Source organism: Dunckerocampus dactyliophorus, chromosome 8, assembly GCF_027744805.1.
Source record: "Dunckerocampus dactyliophorus isolate RoL2022-P2 chromosome 8, RoL_Ddac_1.1, whole genome shotgun sequence".
Taxonomy (NCBI): domain Eukaryota; kingdom Metazoa; phylum Chordata; class Actinopteri; order Syngnathiformes; family Syngnathidae; genus Dunckerocampus; species Dunckerocampus dactyliophorus.
In genome coordinates, this window is record NC_072826.1 from 3413671 (window position 1) to 3432435 (window position 18765).

Sequence of the window (18765 nt, forward strand, 5' to 3'; positions counted from 1 at the left end):
CACAGTAAAACAGGTACCGTAGCAATGAAATCCTTATTCTGATCATTCTCCCTAAAAAAAAGAGAAAGAAAACACAAGAAAATGAATAAGAACGGGAGAAACATCAATCCCAATAAATTGAAAGCCACAGCCATCGTGAATGGACACAAACAGTGAAGCTCACATTCAACCCAATCATAAGGGAGAATGCCAACATCAAAGCGGAATAAAAGATGTGTAGGATGATTACTTTTTATGATGGATTTGTCAGTGCTCATGTGAAACTTGATCTAAATCAGTGTACTCTACAACTGTATGCAAAACTAGGTCTAAAAATGATGGCCTTTACTTGCTAGCATTTGGAGTAGCATAAATTAGGCAATGCTTTACATTTGAATTCATGTGAGCTTTTCCGTTTTAAGAGTTCATAAATAATTCATTTTAATTTAATTATAGTGAAGGTGAATTTTTCTCCCAGTTTTATGGCACCTCCTGAAGGCAATGGCGGTGCCCCTAGTATTTGCCGAATTGCCTAATGGGCCAGCCGGCTGTGGGTGCAGCACACTGGTCTTTCCTGCATCTGAAGCTACTAACTGTGAAAGCTTCTTAGACCTGTTTGAATTCAGGGAGTGTTTTTATGGACACCCTTTATAACCACAGCCTTCATGTTGTGTGATAATCGAAGGCAAGCGTGTCATCAGTCGGATGTCACTCGAGTGTAATCTGTCGGAACGCTGCCATGAGGCATATCCCGAATGGAAAATGACCCTCAATGCTGATCATTTTTGAAATATTACGTCATGTGAGATGCAGAGTTGACCTCCAAGGTGAAACATCAGGTACAGCTGCAGGTAAAAAGCCATCCAATGCAAGAGCTCATACTTTGCAAAGATAATAATGCTGACTTCTGACTGACACTGCCAGAAAGGTATTCATTACTGTGCAAGTGCACTGCATCGTTCCCATTTCATGTTATATTGCCTCCTTGAGGCTTTCTGGAGTCATGCGTGAAATAAATGTGCTGGTTATTTAGCTAGTTTTTTAAAAATGAGATGCTACATGAGCAATCCATATAAAGCATTGGTTCCCAACTGGTGGGTCGTGTGGTCTTATTTAGTGCAATTTTGATTTGCAATTTTCCATTTTAATTTAAGCATTATTTTTCTGCATGGAGTCATTTTGTGTTCTTCCTCATTTCCTTGATGCCCGAATAAATTCCTCTAAAATGTAATTATGTGTTTTAATGCTTCAAAAATGACATTGGCGACGTAAAAAAAACAACAAAAAAAAAACAACAAAGCAAGACCCAAGTAAAGTTGCTTGTTTTGACTTAAATAAAAGTATTATTTTTAAATAAAAATAAGTATAAAAATGAAAATGAGTCAGTCAAAATGAGTCAAAATGAGTCAAAAAACCCCAAAACAAACGTGGATCCCAGGTTGAGACCATTTGAGAACTTCGGAGGAAGTAGGGGTGTAAATATCTTTGTGATGGACGATTCCATTCCAATCTAGATACACTGCTTACGATACAGTTCAAAAACCGTATATTTTAAAAACAGAAGGATTCCATACAGTGTACAAGCGATACGATTCCATTCAATTCGATTCTCTAGTTAATGCTTGTTGACGCAGACATTAGTCGACATAAACCATCGAACTTTATCCCACAGATAGACTACTTTTTTCTTTCTCTTCATAAGTGGTCCCAAATGCTGATACAATGTGGGAATGCATAAAGGTAACATTTGATGACGTTATTGTTGGATTTGTGTGCAACCTCAAGTTAGTTCATGCAAGCAAACAGCGACGTATCGTCTTCCCTCTGCAAACAAACTCCAGGCTTGTACTGGTGGATGGTGGCTCTGTATTCATTGAGTGCTTTTCATTTGATGTTGTTTCTGTCTTCGTTAGACACAATACCTAATATATGACAAATGAGATCGCTACAATGAACGCATTGCTACTATTTACAGCTCTACAACAACACGAATGAACATATTCTTAAATGAATACAAACAAAAGTCTACGTGATGATCTTTGTTCTTTTGGATACAGCTCTTCTACTGTATGTCAGGGGTGCCTAATATTGTGGCCAGAAAGTGTAGAACAGAACGGAAAAGGGTTGGAAAATACACACATACCAAATACTACACAACACAAGGCCGTAACGTCCTAGCTCAAGTAAGTCATGATGCGCAACGTGACATCCATCCTATGATGCAACCTCGTATTTCCTGCAGGCAAGGCTGATGGTAATTGTCGTGCCAGGGAGCACATGCACTGTAATTTAGCGCCGGGAGGCGGCACGGGACACCTGCATGCCATTAGCGGTGGCGGAGAGGCGTGCCACTGCTCGCTCTTCTAATTGTTTGTAGCACTATAGAGGCTGGCTGCAAACTGAGGCCTTAATAACAAAGTGTGCATGTGTAATTCCAGGCTGTGATAAGAACAGCCGTGGATGCATGGATGCTTTTAGATGTGCAGTGAATGTGAAGCCACCATTCTCTCCTTGCATCAAGGACTTTGCTGGAAAAAGAATATTTCCACTCTGCGGTCGTTAATTGCTAATTATATGGGCAAGGAACCGCTCTTGGTTACCTGAGACAATGTTCTAAATGGGGGAAAATAATGTGGCACACCATATTTTTCTTCCTTATGTTTGAAGGCCTGCGATTGGCTGGCGACCAGTCCAGGGTCTGTCGCCCGAAGTCAGCTGGGATAGGCTCCAGCATATCCCCGCGACCCTGATCTGTGATTAAACACAATCCATCCGCCTCACAGGTGTGGCAGAGCTAGCTGAGCTAGCTGACAGCATGGCTATTGCACTTAGGCTGGCCACAATAAAAGGTCTCTACAAAACGTGCAGTTTCATCACAGGACAGAGTACCACAGATGCCGTTCATTTCTCTGTCGTAAGCCGTCTCAGAGAATGTGGCGGTACATCCAAACGGTCTCACAACCGAACCACATGTAACCACACCAGCCCAGGACCTCCACACCCAGCATCTTCACCTCCAAGAGTGTACACAATTCATGGAGGGGTGTTGGCATATGGTCTTAAATGTTTGATCAGCTGATGAACAGCCTATTTCACTTTAATGCTTGTTTGCAGTAAATTGCGTACTCAAATGTTTTTTGTCTCACTCCCATTTCTTCTTTTTGCATTTTGAAGCTCTAGACTAGAACCACTGCTCCTCTCAATGCGGAGGAGGAGCCAGATGACATGGCTGGGGCATCAGTTTAGGATTCCTCCCGGACGCCTCCCTGGGGAGGTGTTCAGGGCACATATGATTGGTAGGAGGGCTCGGGGAAGACCCAGGACATGTAGGAGAGACTATGTCTGTCAACGGGCCTGGGAACGCCTTCAGATCCGTTGGGAGGAGCTGGATGAAGTAGCCAGGGAGCGGGACGTCTGGGCTTCCCTGTTTAGGCTGCTGCCCCTGTAAAAGATGGATGGAAGTTTAAAAGAAATAAATTCGAGACTAACTGGTTTGCTCGCTAGCTCACTAGCTTGTTAGCTCTCTAGCTATGTGGTGTAAACAATGAATAATAGGAGTGTAAAGGTGACTATAGGGGTGTTATTTCATGTCTACAGGGCTCTAATAATGTTAAAAAATTTATTTAGAAAGTCATAAACCAGTTTTCTATGCTCTAACTACAAAAATATTTAATGTATTAACACTGAATCCTGTATCACGGAAATTCATTTAAGAGGTTAGGTCTGGAACCAATTAAACGAGGGACGACTGTAATATTACGTTATTCTCGTAAAATTATGGCGTTTTCTTATGAGATTACATTTTTTTCTATAAAATTTTGACTTTATTCTTATGAAATTAGTGCTGATTTTTGCTGCTGTTTCTGTCTTAGTTTTCTTGTTAGATCATATTTTTAGAATGTACCGCCGGCCAATAAAAATAAAACCAAATGGGGCCCCAAATGGCCACCAGGCCCCCGCACTTTGAACACCCCTGCGTTAGAGAATGACGGCTGGGTCACAGGATAACGCGCTAACTGTGTAGCCTTGCTAACCCTCTCGCTTTCATGTATGGTTGAGGTAAAAATGTTAACATTAAAGGATGAACATCATCGTCCCCCTCAATGCGTCATCTTGGAACAAACAAGACCAACTCCTCACTTAATAACGAGTCGTGTTAGCACAGGAAGAAGGCCTGTGCTAACACAAAAAGGATAGTTTGTTTGTTGGAACACACTTTCTAATCGAAAGTGTAAGCACTGTTTGTTTGTTTGTCCAAGCGCAGATAAGTCAAGTCATTAGTGAGAGTTTGGGGTATCACTTTGCATTACGTTAATTGTCTAATACAGGATGAAAGCTGAGCCACGAGGAGGGATTATCCTGCAGGCCTCGGCAAAGGAGATAATCCAGGTAGCGCGGCTTGGTGCACACTTTCATGTCCACACAGTTAGGAGCTTCCTTCATTTAGCATTCTCTGTTATGTTTGCATAGTTGATTTCTATCGCCCTTTCCCGACACTTTTTTTTTTTTTTTTGTCCATGGACAAGGAGAAAAGGAGACAAGGAGACAAGGAGAGTGTGACTGGCAGCAGCTAAACAGGCTAATGTCCCGCTTACCGTGTGCCGGTGTTGTGTTAGTGTGCAAAATATACGCATTGCCATTTTTTCTGTAGGAGGATTAATGATGAATTGAAGGACAACAATGCACTAAACAGTGCTATGAATTTATGTTAAATATTGCATTTCTGTAGCAAAAAGAGCTTAATGTTGCATTTTTATTGCATTTTTATAGGTTTACCATTTTTGTGGTGTGTGTGTTCCTTTTTTAAAATTTTGGATTTCCTTTTTTTTTAAATAAACTAATGGCATATTTTTTAAAAGGATTAATGATGCATTTTGGGACAACATTGCACTTAACAAAAATGCTATAAATGTTACAGATTTATGGCAAAATATTGCATTTCTCTAGTAAAAGAGTTTGTCTCATTTTGATTACAATTTTTGGGGAGTACGTTGCTTTTTTAAGTTTTGGATGTACTTTTAAATGTTTAGACAACCATGCACTAGACTAAAATGCTATAAATGTTATGGATTTATTGCTAAATATTGCACTTCTCTAGCAAAAGAGCTTAAAGTAGCATTTTTTTTATTGCAGCAGGTTTACCATTTTTGTGGTGTGTGTGTTTCTTCTTTTACATTTTGGATGTACTTTTTTGATAAATAAATATTTTTAAAAGGATTGATGATGCATTTTAGGACACCAATGTACCAAACAAAAATGCTATAAATACTTTGGATTTATGGCAAAGTATTGCATTTTTTTTATAAAATAAGAAAAGGGAAAAATTTTAAATGCTCAATAAGGAATTTGGGACAACAGTGCACTAAACACAAATGTTATGCATTTATGGCAAAATATGGCTTTTCTGTAGCAAAAGAGAGTGTATGAAAGAGTGAATGAAAATTTTAAATGATTAATCAGGAATGTTTGGGACAACAATGCGCTAAACAAAAATGGATTTATGGCAAAATGTAGCATTTTTGTAGCAAAAAAAGAGTGTAATGCAGTATATTTAGTGCATTGAGATCACCGTATGTGTGGATGGAGTAACTTTTTTAATAGAATGCAAATGGAAAAAAATAGAAAATGATCAATAAGGATTTTGGTACAACAATGCAATAAACAAAAAAGCTATAAATGCTATGGTTTTATAACAAAATATAATGTTTTTTGATCAAATAAAAAGCTAAAATTTAAAAAGTTATCAATGAATTTTAAATGCTATGGATTTATGGCAAAACATTGTGCCAATGTGAGGAATGACAATTAGGCTCTTTTAATTGCACGGAACGAGTGTTTTATTTAAAGTCAAAGACTTTTGCACGTGGACAAGTCACATTAATTACAACATCATTAAGATTCATCAGTAATGAGAAAAAGAATACACAAAGATTTACCAAATATTTCAATGGGTTCAGTCCATCAAACGACTCCTGTGAAGTTCGGTATAGTAAACAACGACTGCATGTTCCACAACAGTGCACTGCAACTGTATGATTTTCATTGGAGATATGTGGAGTTCTGTTCTCTTCTCGGTGGGTTTTTGCACATTATGGAACATATTATGCAGTAATAAACAAAGTAAGCAGGTATATTGAGCTAAATTCCATATTATAAGCCTTTTTTAAATGATCAGTTTGCGTCATCATTAGAATTATGACATAAAACACCAGCACACGGGAGACGTGCACAGAACTGGTCAAAGATAACTCGACTACTTCGACACCAGTTCTATGCGTATCCAATGACATAATAAATACACCTTCAAATCACTTGTCATTAACAATTATCATAGGGCCCTGGGAGCCTCCCTGGCTGTCATAAATGACCGGCTGGCCCAAGTGTGTCTGCGGGAGGCCACAGCTGACTTGCGATTGGTTGAAGCTGCCTTGTCGGTACGCCTGCTGCCCAAAATGCCGCTTGGACTGATTGAAGCTGTTTTGCCTGGACGGCTGCGCACCGAAGCTGTCGTCAAAACTTTGCTCAAAGCTGCTCTCGCTGTAGAGCCGCTGCCGCATTTCCCGTTTGCCAGAAGAGCTCCTGGTGGGGTACCTCTGGCCCATCTTGTACCAGCCTGTCTCTTTGAAGACAAACCAAATATTTCCCACCCACAGGATGAAATTGACAAAACCAAAAACCTAAGAGCGGGAAAAACGGAAAAGAAGGTGTGATTACACAGATTTTAAAGATGCCACTGTCTTTCCAGTATTGCTTGTTATATTTAATACAGAGTAGCGATTCACTTCATTAAGTGAACAACATTCATTAATATATGTAATAATTAATTGATTGTGATGCATTTCTGATGTTTTGGTGCCATTACATTTGGTTAAAATTTACATTTTGCACTGTTGGAAGTAGAGCTTCAAAATGCAAAAAAAAGAAAAATGGAGTGAGACAAAAACGTTTTTAGTAAGCAATTTAGTAAGGCCTCTCACAGCGCCATTGCTGCTGAGGTTGGACGCAGTAAGACAGTCATTTCAAACGTATTCAAACATCCTGAGGGTTATGGAACAAAAAAAAATTAATGGTCCATCAAAACACAGGACCATCCTAGGCCCAAATGAAGGTTGTTGCTGGTGCCGAGTGCAGTCCAATAACTATCAGATGCCATCTGCCAGAGAAGGCTTTTAAGAACAAAAAGCGTCTTCAAAGACCTTGTCTCCTTCAAAGCCGCAAAATTGTCCATTTTGAATTTACAGGAGAGCACCAAACATGGGACATTGAAAGGTGGAGGAAAGTTTTGTCTGATGAGAAAAAATGTAACCTTGGCGGCCCTGATGGCTTCCAACATGACTGGCATGACAAGGAGATGAGATGTTTTCCACACGGCACAGTGGAGGGGGCGCCATCATGATCTTTCAGTGGAACAATGGAGCTTGATGTTGTGCAGGGGTGTCAAACGGCAGATGGCTATGTGGAGATGTTGCAGGGGGCATCCCACGTGACGGAAGGCCCTCGTCTGTGTGGTAATGACTGGCTTTTTCAACAGGACAACGCTGCACTTTGCAAAGGACTTCTTCCAGAGGAATAAGCTCACTCTTTTGGACCATCCTGCGTGTTCCCCTCATCTAAATCCAATGGAGAACATTTGGGGATGAATGGCAAGGCAAGTTTACAAAAATGGACATCAGTTCCAGACAGTGGATGCCTTCCGTGAAGCCATCTTCACCACTTGGAGCAACCTTCCCAACACCGACATCAAGCATGTCCAAGCCCCTTTCAGGTAAATAACAAGAATGGCGCAGCTACTCATTGCTGACTCCTTTTCTGAAACATTTTATTTCTATTTTATGAGGGTTTCTGTTTTTTTTTTGCTATGGTCTTAAACGTTTGGACAGCTCATGAACAGCAGATTTCAGTTTACTGGTTCTTTGAAATAAATTGTTTGTCTCACTCTCATTTCTTCTCTTTGCATTTTGAAGCTCTGCTTCGAACCTTCTTAAAATCCAACTGTGACAAATGTACATTCTTGTGGACCTGGCCACTCCATCATCTTCACGTTCAGCTTCCACAGCAAATCACTTCATCTTCCAGGTGTGTTTAGGCTCTTTATCATGTTGGAAAACTGTCATGCGGCGCCTGCTCTACAAGCTTTCCACTGACTACTAGGGGTGTCTCAAGATCTCCAAAGATTAAAAAAGATTTTTTGTTCAGAAAAAAACTTTGTGGGTACCAGGCCTGGGATAAAAAAAAATGAATCACACAAAACATGAAAATGATCTCGATAATTTTACGGCCTCAGTATATTACCATGTGCATGCGTGTCTGCTTTCCTCGTCTCCCGCTTCAAAACAGGCAGGAAGCGGATTCACTCTGTGCATCGGTTTCAGCACCTTGGTGAATTTGTTCCACAGAACAACAGCATGAACGGGGTGAGCTCTTTTGTCAGGCGGGGCGGGTAGCATACACACAGAGTGCAGAAGAGTGTAGCCTCGTTGGGAGCAATGCAAGGTAACGTCGTAGAAATTAAATTAGTAGATCGTAACATCCATTCATCCATGCATTTTCTATGCCACTTATCCTCACTAGGGTCGCAGGGGTATGCTGGAGCCTATCCCCGCCGACTTCGGGCGAGAGGCTGGGTAGACTGCAATATACAGTATTGTCATATATTTTTTCATTGTATGCTTCTTTAAAGTAATGTTAAAATGTCGCCCCATCTCATTCTTGTGCATGACACCCCTACTGACTACTCTAATTGGTTTCTATAGTACCGTGCCTTGAGACATACTGAAGGAAATTGGTTGCTGAAATGTGAGGTCTGTACTCAATTGTCAGATACTTTATATACTGTAAATGCCACTGAGTGTGTTTGTATTAGCTGTCACATGACTCGTGTGTGTGTGTGTGTTTGTGTGTGTGCGTGTGTGTGATCCCACCACAGACGCGTTGAGACGAGACCAGAGAGGCCCTTGGGCAGCTGTGCATTTGTTCTCCTGAGCCGAGCAAGCAGAGATGAGCAGCAGCACCTTGGTGGGCTCTGTGGCCGTCTTGATGTCTGTCAGAGCTTTAGCCCAAAAGCAAGTGCTGATGAGCCACATGAGGGAGAAGATCACCGTCACCACAAAGTCCTGCACACCAGTGGGAGACGGAAGAAAGAGATACTAGACCCACATCCTTGACTTTCTACACACGGACGTGTTGAGTTAGTTACTTACCACAAGCGGGCCTCTGTTGTTCTTTAAGTACTTGTTCTGGTAAAAGACGTAGACCACCGTCGCCAGAAGGGAGTAGAGGAACGTGACCACGCCCACTGTGACAAAAAACTGAGCAGCTGATGAATAGTCGCCATCCAAGAAGAGAATCTCCTGCCTCTTTGCATCACATAAGGGGGCCTTGAAATGCACCTGGTGTAGCCTGCAGAGGAAGAGCAGGTCACCAATCAAACTTAGCAGGCTATGTTAGATTGCTTAGTTATTTAGTTGGGTGGGTGATACATGTCTGCTGTCAATCTGGATAAAACCGTTACAGTCTGCTTGCATTGGGGACACTGGGGCAACGACCCCTCAGAGCCAGCAGATGGAGCTGTGGTGAAAAATGTTTTACTGGAGGTCTCATTCAAGTGATGTCATCTTTTAGTTTGATGATATTTCATTATGGTAATCATAAAGTCATATTCAAATAAATATATTTGTTAGCAATGAAAGTAAAATAGGTCAAATAAGTAAAATAAAACAAAAAATGAATTGTTTTGTTACAGTATATTTCATTGGCCATTTTTCCTTTCATCTGTTTTATGTTTGGCTTTACTATAAATTTTTTATTTGGTTTAATTATTGTTATTATAGTTGTGTTTTAGGGCTGTCTCAAGGCACAGACAATACACGAGATTGGTTCTACGAGAATGAAACGAGACAAGATTTTAACATTACATTTAAGAAAAGTACAATAAAAAATATAAAAAATATATGAAAATATATGTGTGTGTGTGTATATAGCGGCCCCGCCTCCACCCACCAAGACAAAGAGACTGTATGACTGACAAAAGGGCTAATTCCTTTCATGCCGTTGTTCTGTGGGACAAATGCGCCAAGGTGCTGAAACCAATGCACAGAGTGAACCCTCTTCCTGCCTGTTTGGAGAAGGGAGATGAGGAAAACAGCACATGGAAATATATTGAGGCCGGCAAAATGATCCAGTTCATTTTAATTTATTGTGTGATTCATTCATTTAATTATTATCATCCCAGGCCTAGTGTCCACAAGATATTTTTTTTCTGATTGAGAAATCTTGTCATGTTTTATCTTGTGGCACCCCTGGTGTTTTTGTACACCTTCTTAAATTACTTAATTTTGCTGTAATTTTGGTATTTTTATTATTATTTATATTTTGCTCTTTGGCAGCTGGCAACCACTTTGTAATGTGCAATACCACCACCTACAGGACAGGAGTGTTATTAAACATTGTCCAAGATGTCTTTCGAGTCTATTTAACCTCTAATAATGGAATGTTATGTACTTTAATAAAGTTTTATTATAAAATAAATACAGAACAATAAATAATAGTAATTATAATAATCTTTACCACTCATTTATACTATAATAAATGATATACTCGTTTACATTTATTTTAGTGTGATTTGGTGTTGTTATTGTAACATTTAATCATGGACAGGCTGCGGGACATCATGTTCTATTGCCTTATAGTCAGGATATGAGCACCAACTTAACTTCCTTAAAGGCTAACAGCTCACATTTGGTTTCCAGTACCGTGTCATTAATATTGTATAAAATTGCATCACTTTGTCCACCAATCCAATTAGCTGTGGCCACATGCCGTAGTTTGTTTTTTTGCTTTTTGCCCCGTTGCCCGGCTGCTGCATGTGAGAGAATAGTAGTACTTTTGTGTACGTTTAAAGACACATGACATGACGCATGAAGTGTTAATGAGATGCTGGGCTGAAAGTGACAGTGACTGACAGTGAGGCAGAGGCGTTCACTGTCACTGCAGCGCAGAATCAACGTCTAATCCACTTCTATTGGACATTTCCTCCCCAGAAACAAAGTGCTAGTGATGACTGGACCTGTGGACTAAACCTTGTCTAAGTCACTCAGTGTGCATGCAGGGATTTTTCCCCTGTTTGTCCTTAATGGCACTCTAAAAATATTCCACCAAAGTGCTCATCTCCACAATGCATTATTGCACTGTTGCCTAAACGAGCTTAGCTCATTTATGATGTGGAGGGAGGACAGGCGAGCCGGAAGTCGGTCCAATTTAAACTGCTTTGTGTGTCGAAGGATGTTTCACTGACTCCATCATTAGACCAAAATGCACTCGGAGCCAGATCAGTCAAGATTCTAACCTTAAGTGGTCCCTTTTGACGCGCCAGAACGTTTTCACTATTGATCTTGTCTAGCAGCGTGTACCCACAATGCCATGGGGCTGCTTGCTCACAGACAGCTTCATTTAGTGACAGGAAGCCGAGAACATCTCTTTCTCTTGAAATCCAGCTCCAGTAACTTATTTCATCCACTCTTCTAGAAAGTGCTATATCAGATTAATGGGCTGTCACAAACCGTATATCATCAGCAGTTATTTTGCCATCAGACAGTTTTAGCAGACGTAAATACAATGTTGACTAATGCCCTCTAATGTTGATTACACTGACGTATAACATTCTGCTGTATTAATAATGTAAAACGTTCCCATCTGCAAATGTTCAATGCCATCAGGTTGCTTTGAAGCATAAATAGCGCAGCAGTCTATTGTAAGATGTGCTCAAGAGAAATAAAAGTAACTAAAAATGCAAGTGTGTTCACTGACCCTCATTGCAATCAACAGTTTTTGGATCTCTGATACTGTAAATAAAGTTTGTTTATGGTTTAGTTCAGTGGTTGCCAAACTTGCATATACCCTTCAAACATTTGACCAAAGCCACATACAGTCGTCCTTCGCTCCGTCGCGGCTCCAACATCGCTTCCTCACTCTATCGGAGTTTTTCAGAAATTCATTCATAAATGATCGCTGTTTCGTAGTTGACTACGGCCTATTATTAGTCCAAAAATGCATATTTAAGCAGACATACGCTTGGCGTAAATTAAAGGGACAGTTCTGATTTTTTGACATGAAGTTGTATGGGATCCCCATCAGCATTGGACTATATCAACAGTGACTTACCCCCCCATCTGGCCCCGCGAGTCCAGTTTTGGTCGGACTTCCGTGATGAGGAACGTAGTTCTGCTTAGTTGCTGGGTCATTTAAGTAAAGAGTTTGTCTTCCGGCGTGCCCCCGCGCACTGTCGCCTCTCGACGACGCTCGCATCTTCCTCCGCTGTGGAACACACGTAAACAAGATGGCTCCGTCGCGGATGAAAATGCGAGTGTCTTCATCAAATACATACGAATGGAGAGGCGACAGTGCGCAATCTTCAAGATTAAACACTCTTAATGCACAATGTAATCATCCAACTGGTGTGGTGAGGTGTCATGGCGTAGTTCTTCGGCATAACACTGTTCATAACAATAATAATAACAATATCACTGTAACTTGGTTCACTCTGTGCATTGGTTTCAGCGCCTTGGCGCGTTTCTTCCATAGAACAACAGCATGAATGGAGTGAGCCCTTTGGTTAGTCATACAGTCTGTTTGTCTCGGTGGGTGTAGGCGGGGCCACTAATATATACACAGAAGAGTGTAACATAGTAGAAATTAAATTAGTAGATTACAATTTAGTGTCATATTTTTTAATTGTACTTCTTAAAATAGTAATGTTGAAATCTCGTCGCCTCTCGTTCTAATAGACCCAATCTTGCGTAACATCTTGTCTCGCGAATCATCTTGTAACACCTTTAACAGCTTGTGATCTGAATTCTCATTTGGTAGACCAGGGCTTGAGCCCCGGGCTTGCGCGGGTGCGGCTGACCGGATGTGTTACACACGCACCAGGTGACCAATTTTCCAGTAGGGAACGAAAAGCAAACAAATGTATAATATCAAAAGTTAATAGTGATTGTGGATAGCTTATTCAGGAATATGAGTTGATATGGCATACATAAGCTAATTTATGTTTCAAATATGACAACAAAACAATAAGAGAGACTTAAAAAAAGTAACAATTAGTGCAAAAATGTGCAAAACGTTCGTCAGCGCGACTATGAGTCGACATTTTATCAGTGACTAGAATAGTAGAGTAGTTTACCTGAAAGGATAGCCAAAATCAATGATGGCGCTCCTGTTACTCGGCCTACTGTCTGCACAGTCCACTTTAACCTGGAGGTGCCCATAGTAGCCTCCACATGTTGCAAACGCACAAATGGCAAAAATCTGGAAAGAGAGAATTGGATACGAGTATTACGAGGACAAAAACATTCATCTGCATGAGTGAAATCAGTACCCGGGGGGTGAGTGTGAGCGTGGCTTATTGCATAATGTATTCCCATCAATAAATCACAGGACCGATTATTAAAATGTCTAATTGCTTTGAAAACAAAAGCTGAATAATTTAAAGGTGGGAAGTGCTGCTCACTGTGCACTGGGGGGTCGCCGCAGCAGTGCTGGCTAATTGATTTTCCATCAAATGTTTGGAGAACTGTGCCATCGCCATATTTGCTCACTTGTACATCAAAGCAAATATTGAAACATTTACTCTTAACCGCCTGCTTGTATAGGACACATCAACAAGCTGCAACAACTGAAAACTACTTTACGCTTGAAAACATGTACTGCGCCTTAAACCTAACTAATCTACGGTATGGGTAAATAAAAGGATAAAAAGACACTTACCGGGGCAAATATGACCATACACATTTAAAAATCCCAGAGATGTGCGGCCAATGTCCACTCAGTATGTGCTGCTTTTGTCATCAGGCTAAAGATGTGGACGATAAGAGGAGAGCATCCAGCGGATGGGAGGGCTCACATATGAGGGACACTAACTTCCCAAAGGAGGAGCCACACACACATTCCTGATCAGAATTTTAAGATCGGTTGAACAATCGCAAGAATTGACATTATGCGTCGGAAGTAAAGCTTCAAAATACAAAAAGAAGAAATTGGAGTGAGAAAAAAATGTTTTTGAGTAAGCAATTTATTGCAAAGAAGCATTAAAGCGATACAGGCTTCTCACCAGCTGATCAAATGTTTAAGTCCATAACTAAAAAAACAAAACAAAACCACACTTAAAATAGAAAAAATAAATTAGTCCATAATGAGTAACTTCACCACTTCACCATTCTTGTTAATCATCTCAAAAATAGTTGTGGGCTTGCTTGATGGCTCATGGGAATGTTGCTCCAGGTGGTGAAGAGGGCTCACATCCACTGTCTGGAACTGATGTTCATTTTTGTAAACTTCCCTTGCCATCCACGCCCAAATGTTCTCCATTGGATTTAGATGAGGGGAACACACAGGATGGTCCAAAAGAGTGAGCTTATTCCTCTGGAAGAAGTCCTTTGTGAAGTGCAGCGTTGTCCTGTTGAAAAAGCCAGTCATTACCACACAGACGAGGGCCTTCAGTCATGAGGGATGCCCCCTACAACATCGCCACATAGCCAGTTGCTGTTTGACACCCCTGCACAAACAGAAGCTCCACTGTTCCACTGAAGGATCATGACGGCGCCCCCTCTACTCTGCTGTGTGGGAAAACCCCTCAGGTGGGATCTCCTTGTCACGCCAGTAACGTTGGAAGCCATCAGGACCGTCACGGTTACATTGTTTCTCTACAACTTTCTTCCACCTTTCAATGTCCCATGTTTGATGCTCTCCTGCAAATTCGAAACGGATAATTTTGTGGCGTTGAAGGAGACGAGGCCTTTGAAGAGGCCTATGAATCATTGAAGGCTTTCTTCTAAAAAGCTGTAACTTTATTTTGTTTTGTGTGTTTCTTATAATATTATGCTTTAAAAAAATTCATTTTGCTTTAATATTTCTACTTTATGCAATTAAAATGTCATTATTTTTCCTCTACATTATTCTCATAAAATTACGACTTTTTCTCTTAATATTTTGACTTTATTCTTGTAAAATGACTGCTGGTTTTTCCATTTTTATTGCTGTTGGTAGTTTTCTTGTTAAATCATTTTTTTAGATTGTCAATAAAAAAACAGACACGGGGCACAAATGACACCCATGCTATGACCAAAGGCACAAATTCCAAAGGAAGAATGCTCAAAAACTGGCATAAAAATAAGGAATCTGAGGCCAAATTATAAGTTTTTGAATATTACCAATATTTTCAGGAAAAAGGTGCCCTCTAAAGTTGCAAGAACTTGGGAATTTCAACCACAATTGTGCATGACGTCCCCGCGTATACAAGACTTCATCTTGTCCGTATGTTTTGCTTTTTCTCACTTTGGCAACACTAATTCAAAAGGCCGCCCACACAGCAGCCTCTCAGGGATTACATCACATGCAGCAGAGTGCCCTGATGCCACTCAATTTAATGGCCCAAAGGAAAACAATGAAAACCAGGACATTTTCATTATTTTCTACAGACAGCCAGGGCAGATGATCCATGGTAAAACAGGGCATTTAGTGCTCTTGTATACTTTAAAGAAGTCACTCCTTGTTAGAGCACAGCAAATTGTACAAAAAGTACGGAGACATTGAACAGTTGGACATGTGCATTCAAAAATTTAGTGAAGGTCAAATTAAGACCAAGTAGAGCACATGTGTCAAACTCGTGCCCTGGAGGGCCGAGACGCTGCAGGTTTTCTCTCCAACCAATTTCTTCAGCAGGTGATTTAATTGATGAGCTCCTTCCCTCAAACTGATGGTGTTGATCATTAAAATGACCTGCTTTGGTGACTGACTGGAAAGAAAACCTGCAGTGGCTCAGCCCTCCATGGCACGAGATGGACACCCCTGAAGTAGAGCAACGCAGAAAAACTGCAGTACCAAACAATGAATTGCTTTGCTGACCTCTTCTGGTGCCAAGTGTACATTGCAATTAGATTCCCAGATATTGGCAGCGGCAGGTAATGCTGGTTCGATCAATGGATCAATTATTAGGGCTGTCAAAAATAGCGGCGGTAACGAATCTATTTTCTAACTAATCTTCTCACAATTGTGAGTTTGAGATACATAGTGTTGGCGACGTGTTTTCAACACGTCTCCAGTTTGCTCAGCACTGGAACGACACTTCCTATTGTCACTCGACGACCGCGAGATGCATTCATGCACACTCCGAACATCACAATAGCGTCTTGTGCGTGTATGTGTGGTCTAAATAAACAGAAATAGAAAGAAAAACAACAATATATATATATTTTATACTTATCACTCACTTTATAACACTTAACGCGGAAGTACAACTTGCTGCATTTAAGTATGCTCGGAAATCCCAGAAAATACAGTCAATACGAGATTTCAGCTAAAATGACCCGGTGTCTTTGAACGAAACCCTCATTGGCCATAATAACACGGTTAAAGTGTGATTCAAATGTTCTGCTACTATTAAAGTAAATAGATTTTCAGACATGTGCGCTATCTTTTAGCTCGATTTAAATGTAATAAATTTAATACATACAAATATGTATAATCCTGTTTTATAATAAAATACATAAAAACATGGGCATATCTCAGACATTGTTGCAAATGGCGATGAATCATGACGAATTAATTTGAAAGCCGTGATATATTTGATTAAATAAGTTCATCAATTATTATATTGTCATTATTATTGTTCATGGTAGTATTTTTACGTCATTATTAAACGGATATAATACACAGTTTTCTCTTGTATTTATTAAAAATAACAAAAAACAATAAACAATAACATTTAAAAAATAAGTTTGTATAACTTAATAAACACTTAAAACACGTTATGTCATTTTCCTGTAATGAGTTTTGTGATATGACATCGCCGCTTCACTTCAAATGTAGTTTGATGATGTAGCCAAAAGAGGGCAGCACCAAACTATCTCATTGGATAATACATTACCCCCCACCACCCACCCCCCCGGCCCCTCTTCACAGCAGCACAACAATGAATCCCTCATGCAGTTGAACATGAGCATTCCAATCCACTCACTCTTTGATGCACTGAAAATTGAGTGTCCAGATGACGAGTTGCTATATGGGTGGAGGGATGGTGGTGGTTGGCGGGGAGGTGTGTGTGTGTGTGTGTGTGTGTGGTGGGGGGGGGGGGGGCTGCCATGTTAAAGTGGCTCCATCCTCTCTCTGCATTATTAATGAATCTTTTTCTGGCATCATCTCTCTGATCTAGCCTGAAAACGGTGGGAGGAAAGAGACAAGCATTAATCTGGTGGCTTTTTTTTTTTTTGGACAGGCCCCCCCACGTATCCGAGCTACTATCCCTGCAGGCATGTTTAAAGCTTCGTCTTTGGATTTCTTTTGAAATGAAACCACACAATGACTGAGGGCCTGAAAGTGAACTGGTAAAGAGGTTCAACCCACATTTGTTGCTGGTAAAAAGCACAAAGCATAACATTGAAAGCGCCCCGTTTTTGGATAAACTGGGTGGAAATTACAATTCCCTTTTCTATTCTGGGAGCAAAATGTGGAGGACTGTGTTATGTAAAAGGATTTGTCTGGGAAAATGGGCTCCTCCTTGCACCAACAAGCCAATTACGACTGTTGAAGTCACTGCAGCCTCAGCCTGTGTGGTTAAGCCTCTCACTGCACACACACACACACACACACACACACACGCACACACACACACACACACACACACACACACACACACGCACAGAGGCAGACAGGTGAAGCAGCATGCACACGTGTTTGCGGTGCAAGTGTGTGGCATTGTGTTTGAGAGCTGCAAGGACCTGCAACACTGACACTGACCTTATTCCATCAATCTCACATTTAAAAAAAAAAGCAGCAGCATTTAAATATTTCAAAGAGCTCTTGCTGAGAAGCTTTCAGCCTGTGTGCCCGTGTTCGTGGACTGTATGCGTGTTTCAGCATGCATGGGTGTGCGCATACTACATGTGTTCTTGTGTTTGTGTTTAGTACTGTATGTGAGTTTGTACCATCGCTGTCCAAAGAAAAGCATGTGTCTACAAATTATGTGAGCTGTTTCTTCTTATACAAAAAAAATATTAGGGCTAGCAGATCGGCTATCAGTACCAGTATCAGTATCAGTATCTGCTGACCAACATTATCAGATGATACAGTCGTCCCTTGTTTACAGCGGTTAATTAGTTCCAGATGAATGAATTTCCTCAGTGTAGGATTCAATGTTAATAAATTGAATATTTTTGTACGTAGAGCATAAGAAACCTGTTTATGATTTTCTAAATACGGTTTTTAACATTATTAGAGCCCTGTAGACATGAAATAACACCCCTATAGTCACTATTAGACTCCTATTATTCATTGTTTACACTGGATTACAACAACTATTATGCTACAGGGACTCTAGCTAGTAAGCTAGTGAGCTAACCAGTTAGCCTCGAATATACAGTATTTTTTCTAAACTTAAAAGAAAAGTACACTTTTTTTTGTAATTTTGGCCATCATCCACAATCCTGATATGAGACATGACACTCTTTTTTTTGAGTTCTGAACATATAAGAACAGCTAAAAAGAGGCAGCTCATTACTGCACGTAATGGGACACACAAATTCTGCCTACAAAGCCTGCTATTAAAACACCTTCAAAAAACGCCAACAAGGTTTTATGGTTTTACATCCATACTGTGAGCATGTAGTAACAGCTACCTTCATGATAACATGGAATACTCACAGTATGTTGCCGTATTTCGATCATTTTAACTTGTCAAAATGTGTCTTTGGCACGCTACATGCAGGGCTTGAAGGAAAGTACATGCACTTGTCT

At 40.4% G+C, this 18765-nt stretch overlaps 1 protein-coding gene across 1 annotated transcript; it reads right to left on the minus strand.

Annotated features, from left to right (window-relative positions):
* Window positions 1-5807: 5807 nt before the first annotated feature.
* Window positions 5808-13872, minus strand: synprb (synaptoporin b). The gene is made up of 5 exons (XM_054784699.1): window positions 13744-13872; window positions 13160-13284; window positions 9180-9378; window positions 8901-9092; window positions 5808-6656 (listed from the first exon to the last, which is right to left on the minus strand). Exons 1-5 carry the CDS (start codon window positions 13765-13767, stop codon window positions 6288-6290), a joined length of 909 nt encoding a protein of 302 aa, XP_054640674.1. The 5' UTR covers window positions 13768-13872; the 3' UTR covers window positions 5808-6287.
* Between the last annotated feature and the right edge of the window lie 4893 nt (window positions 13873-18765).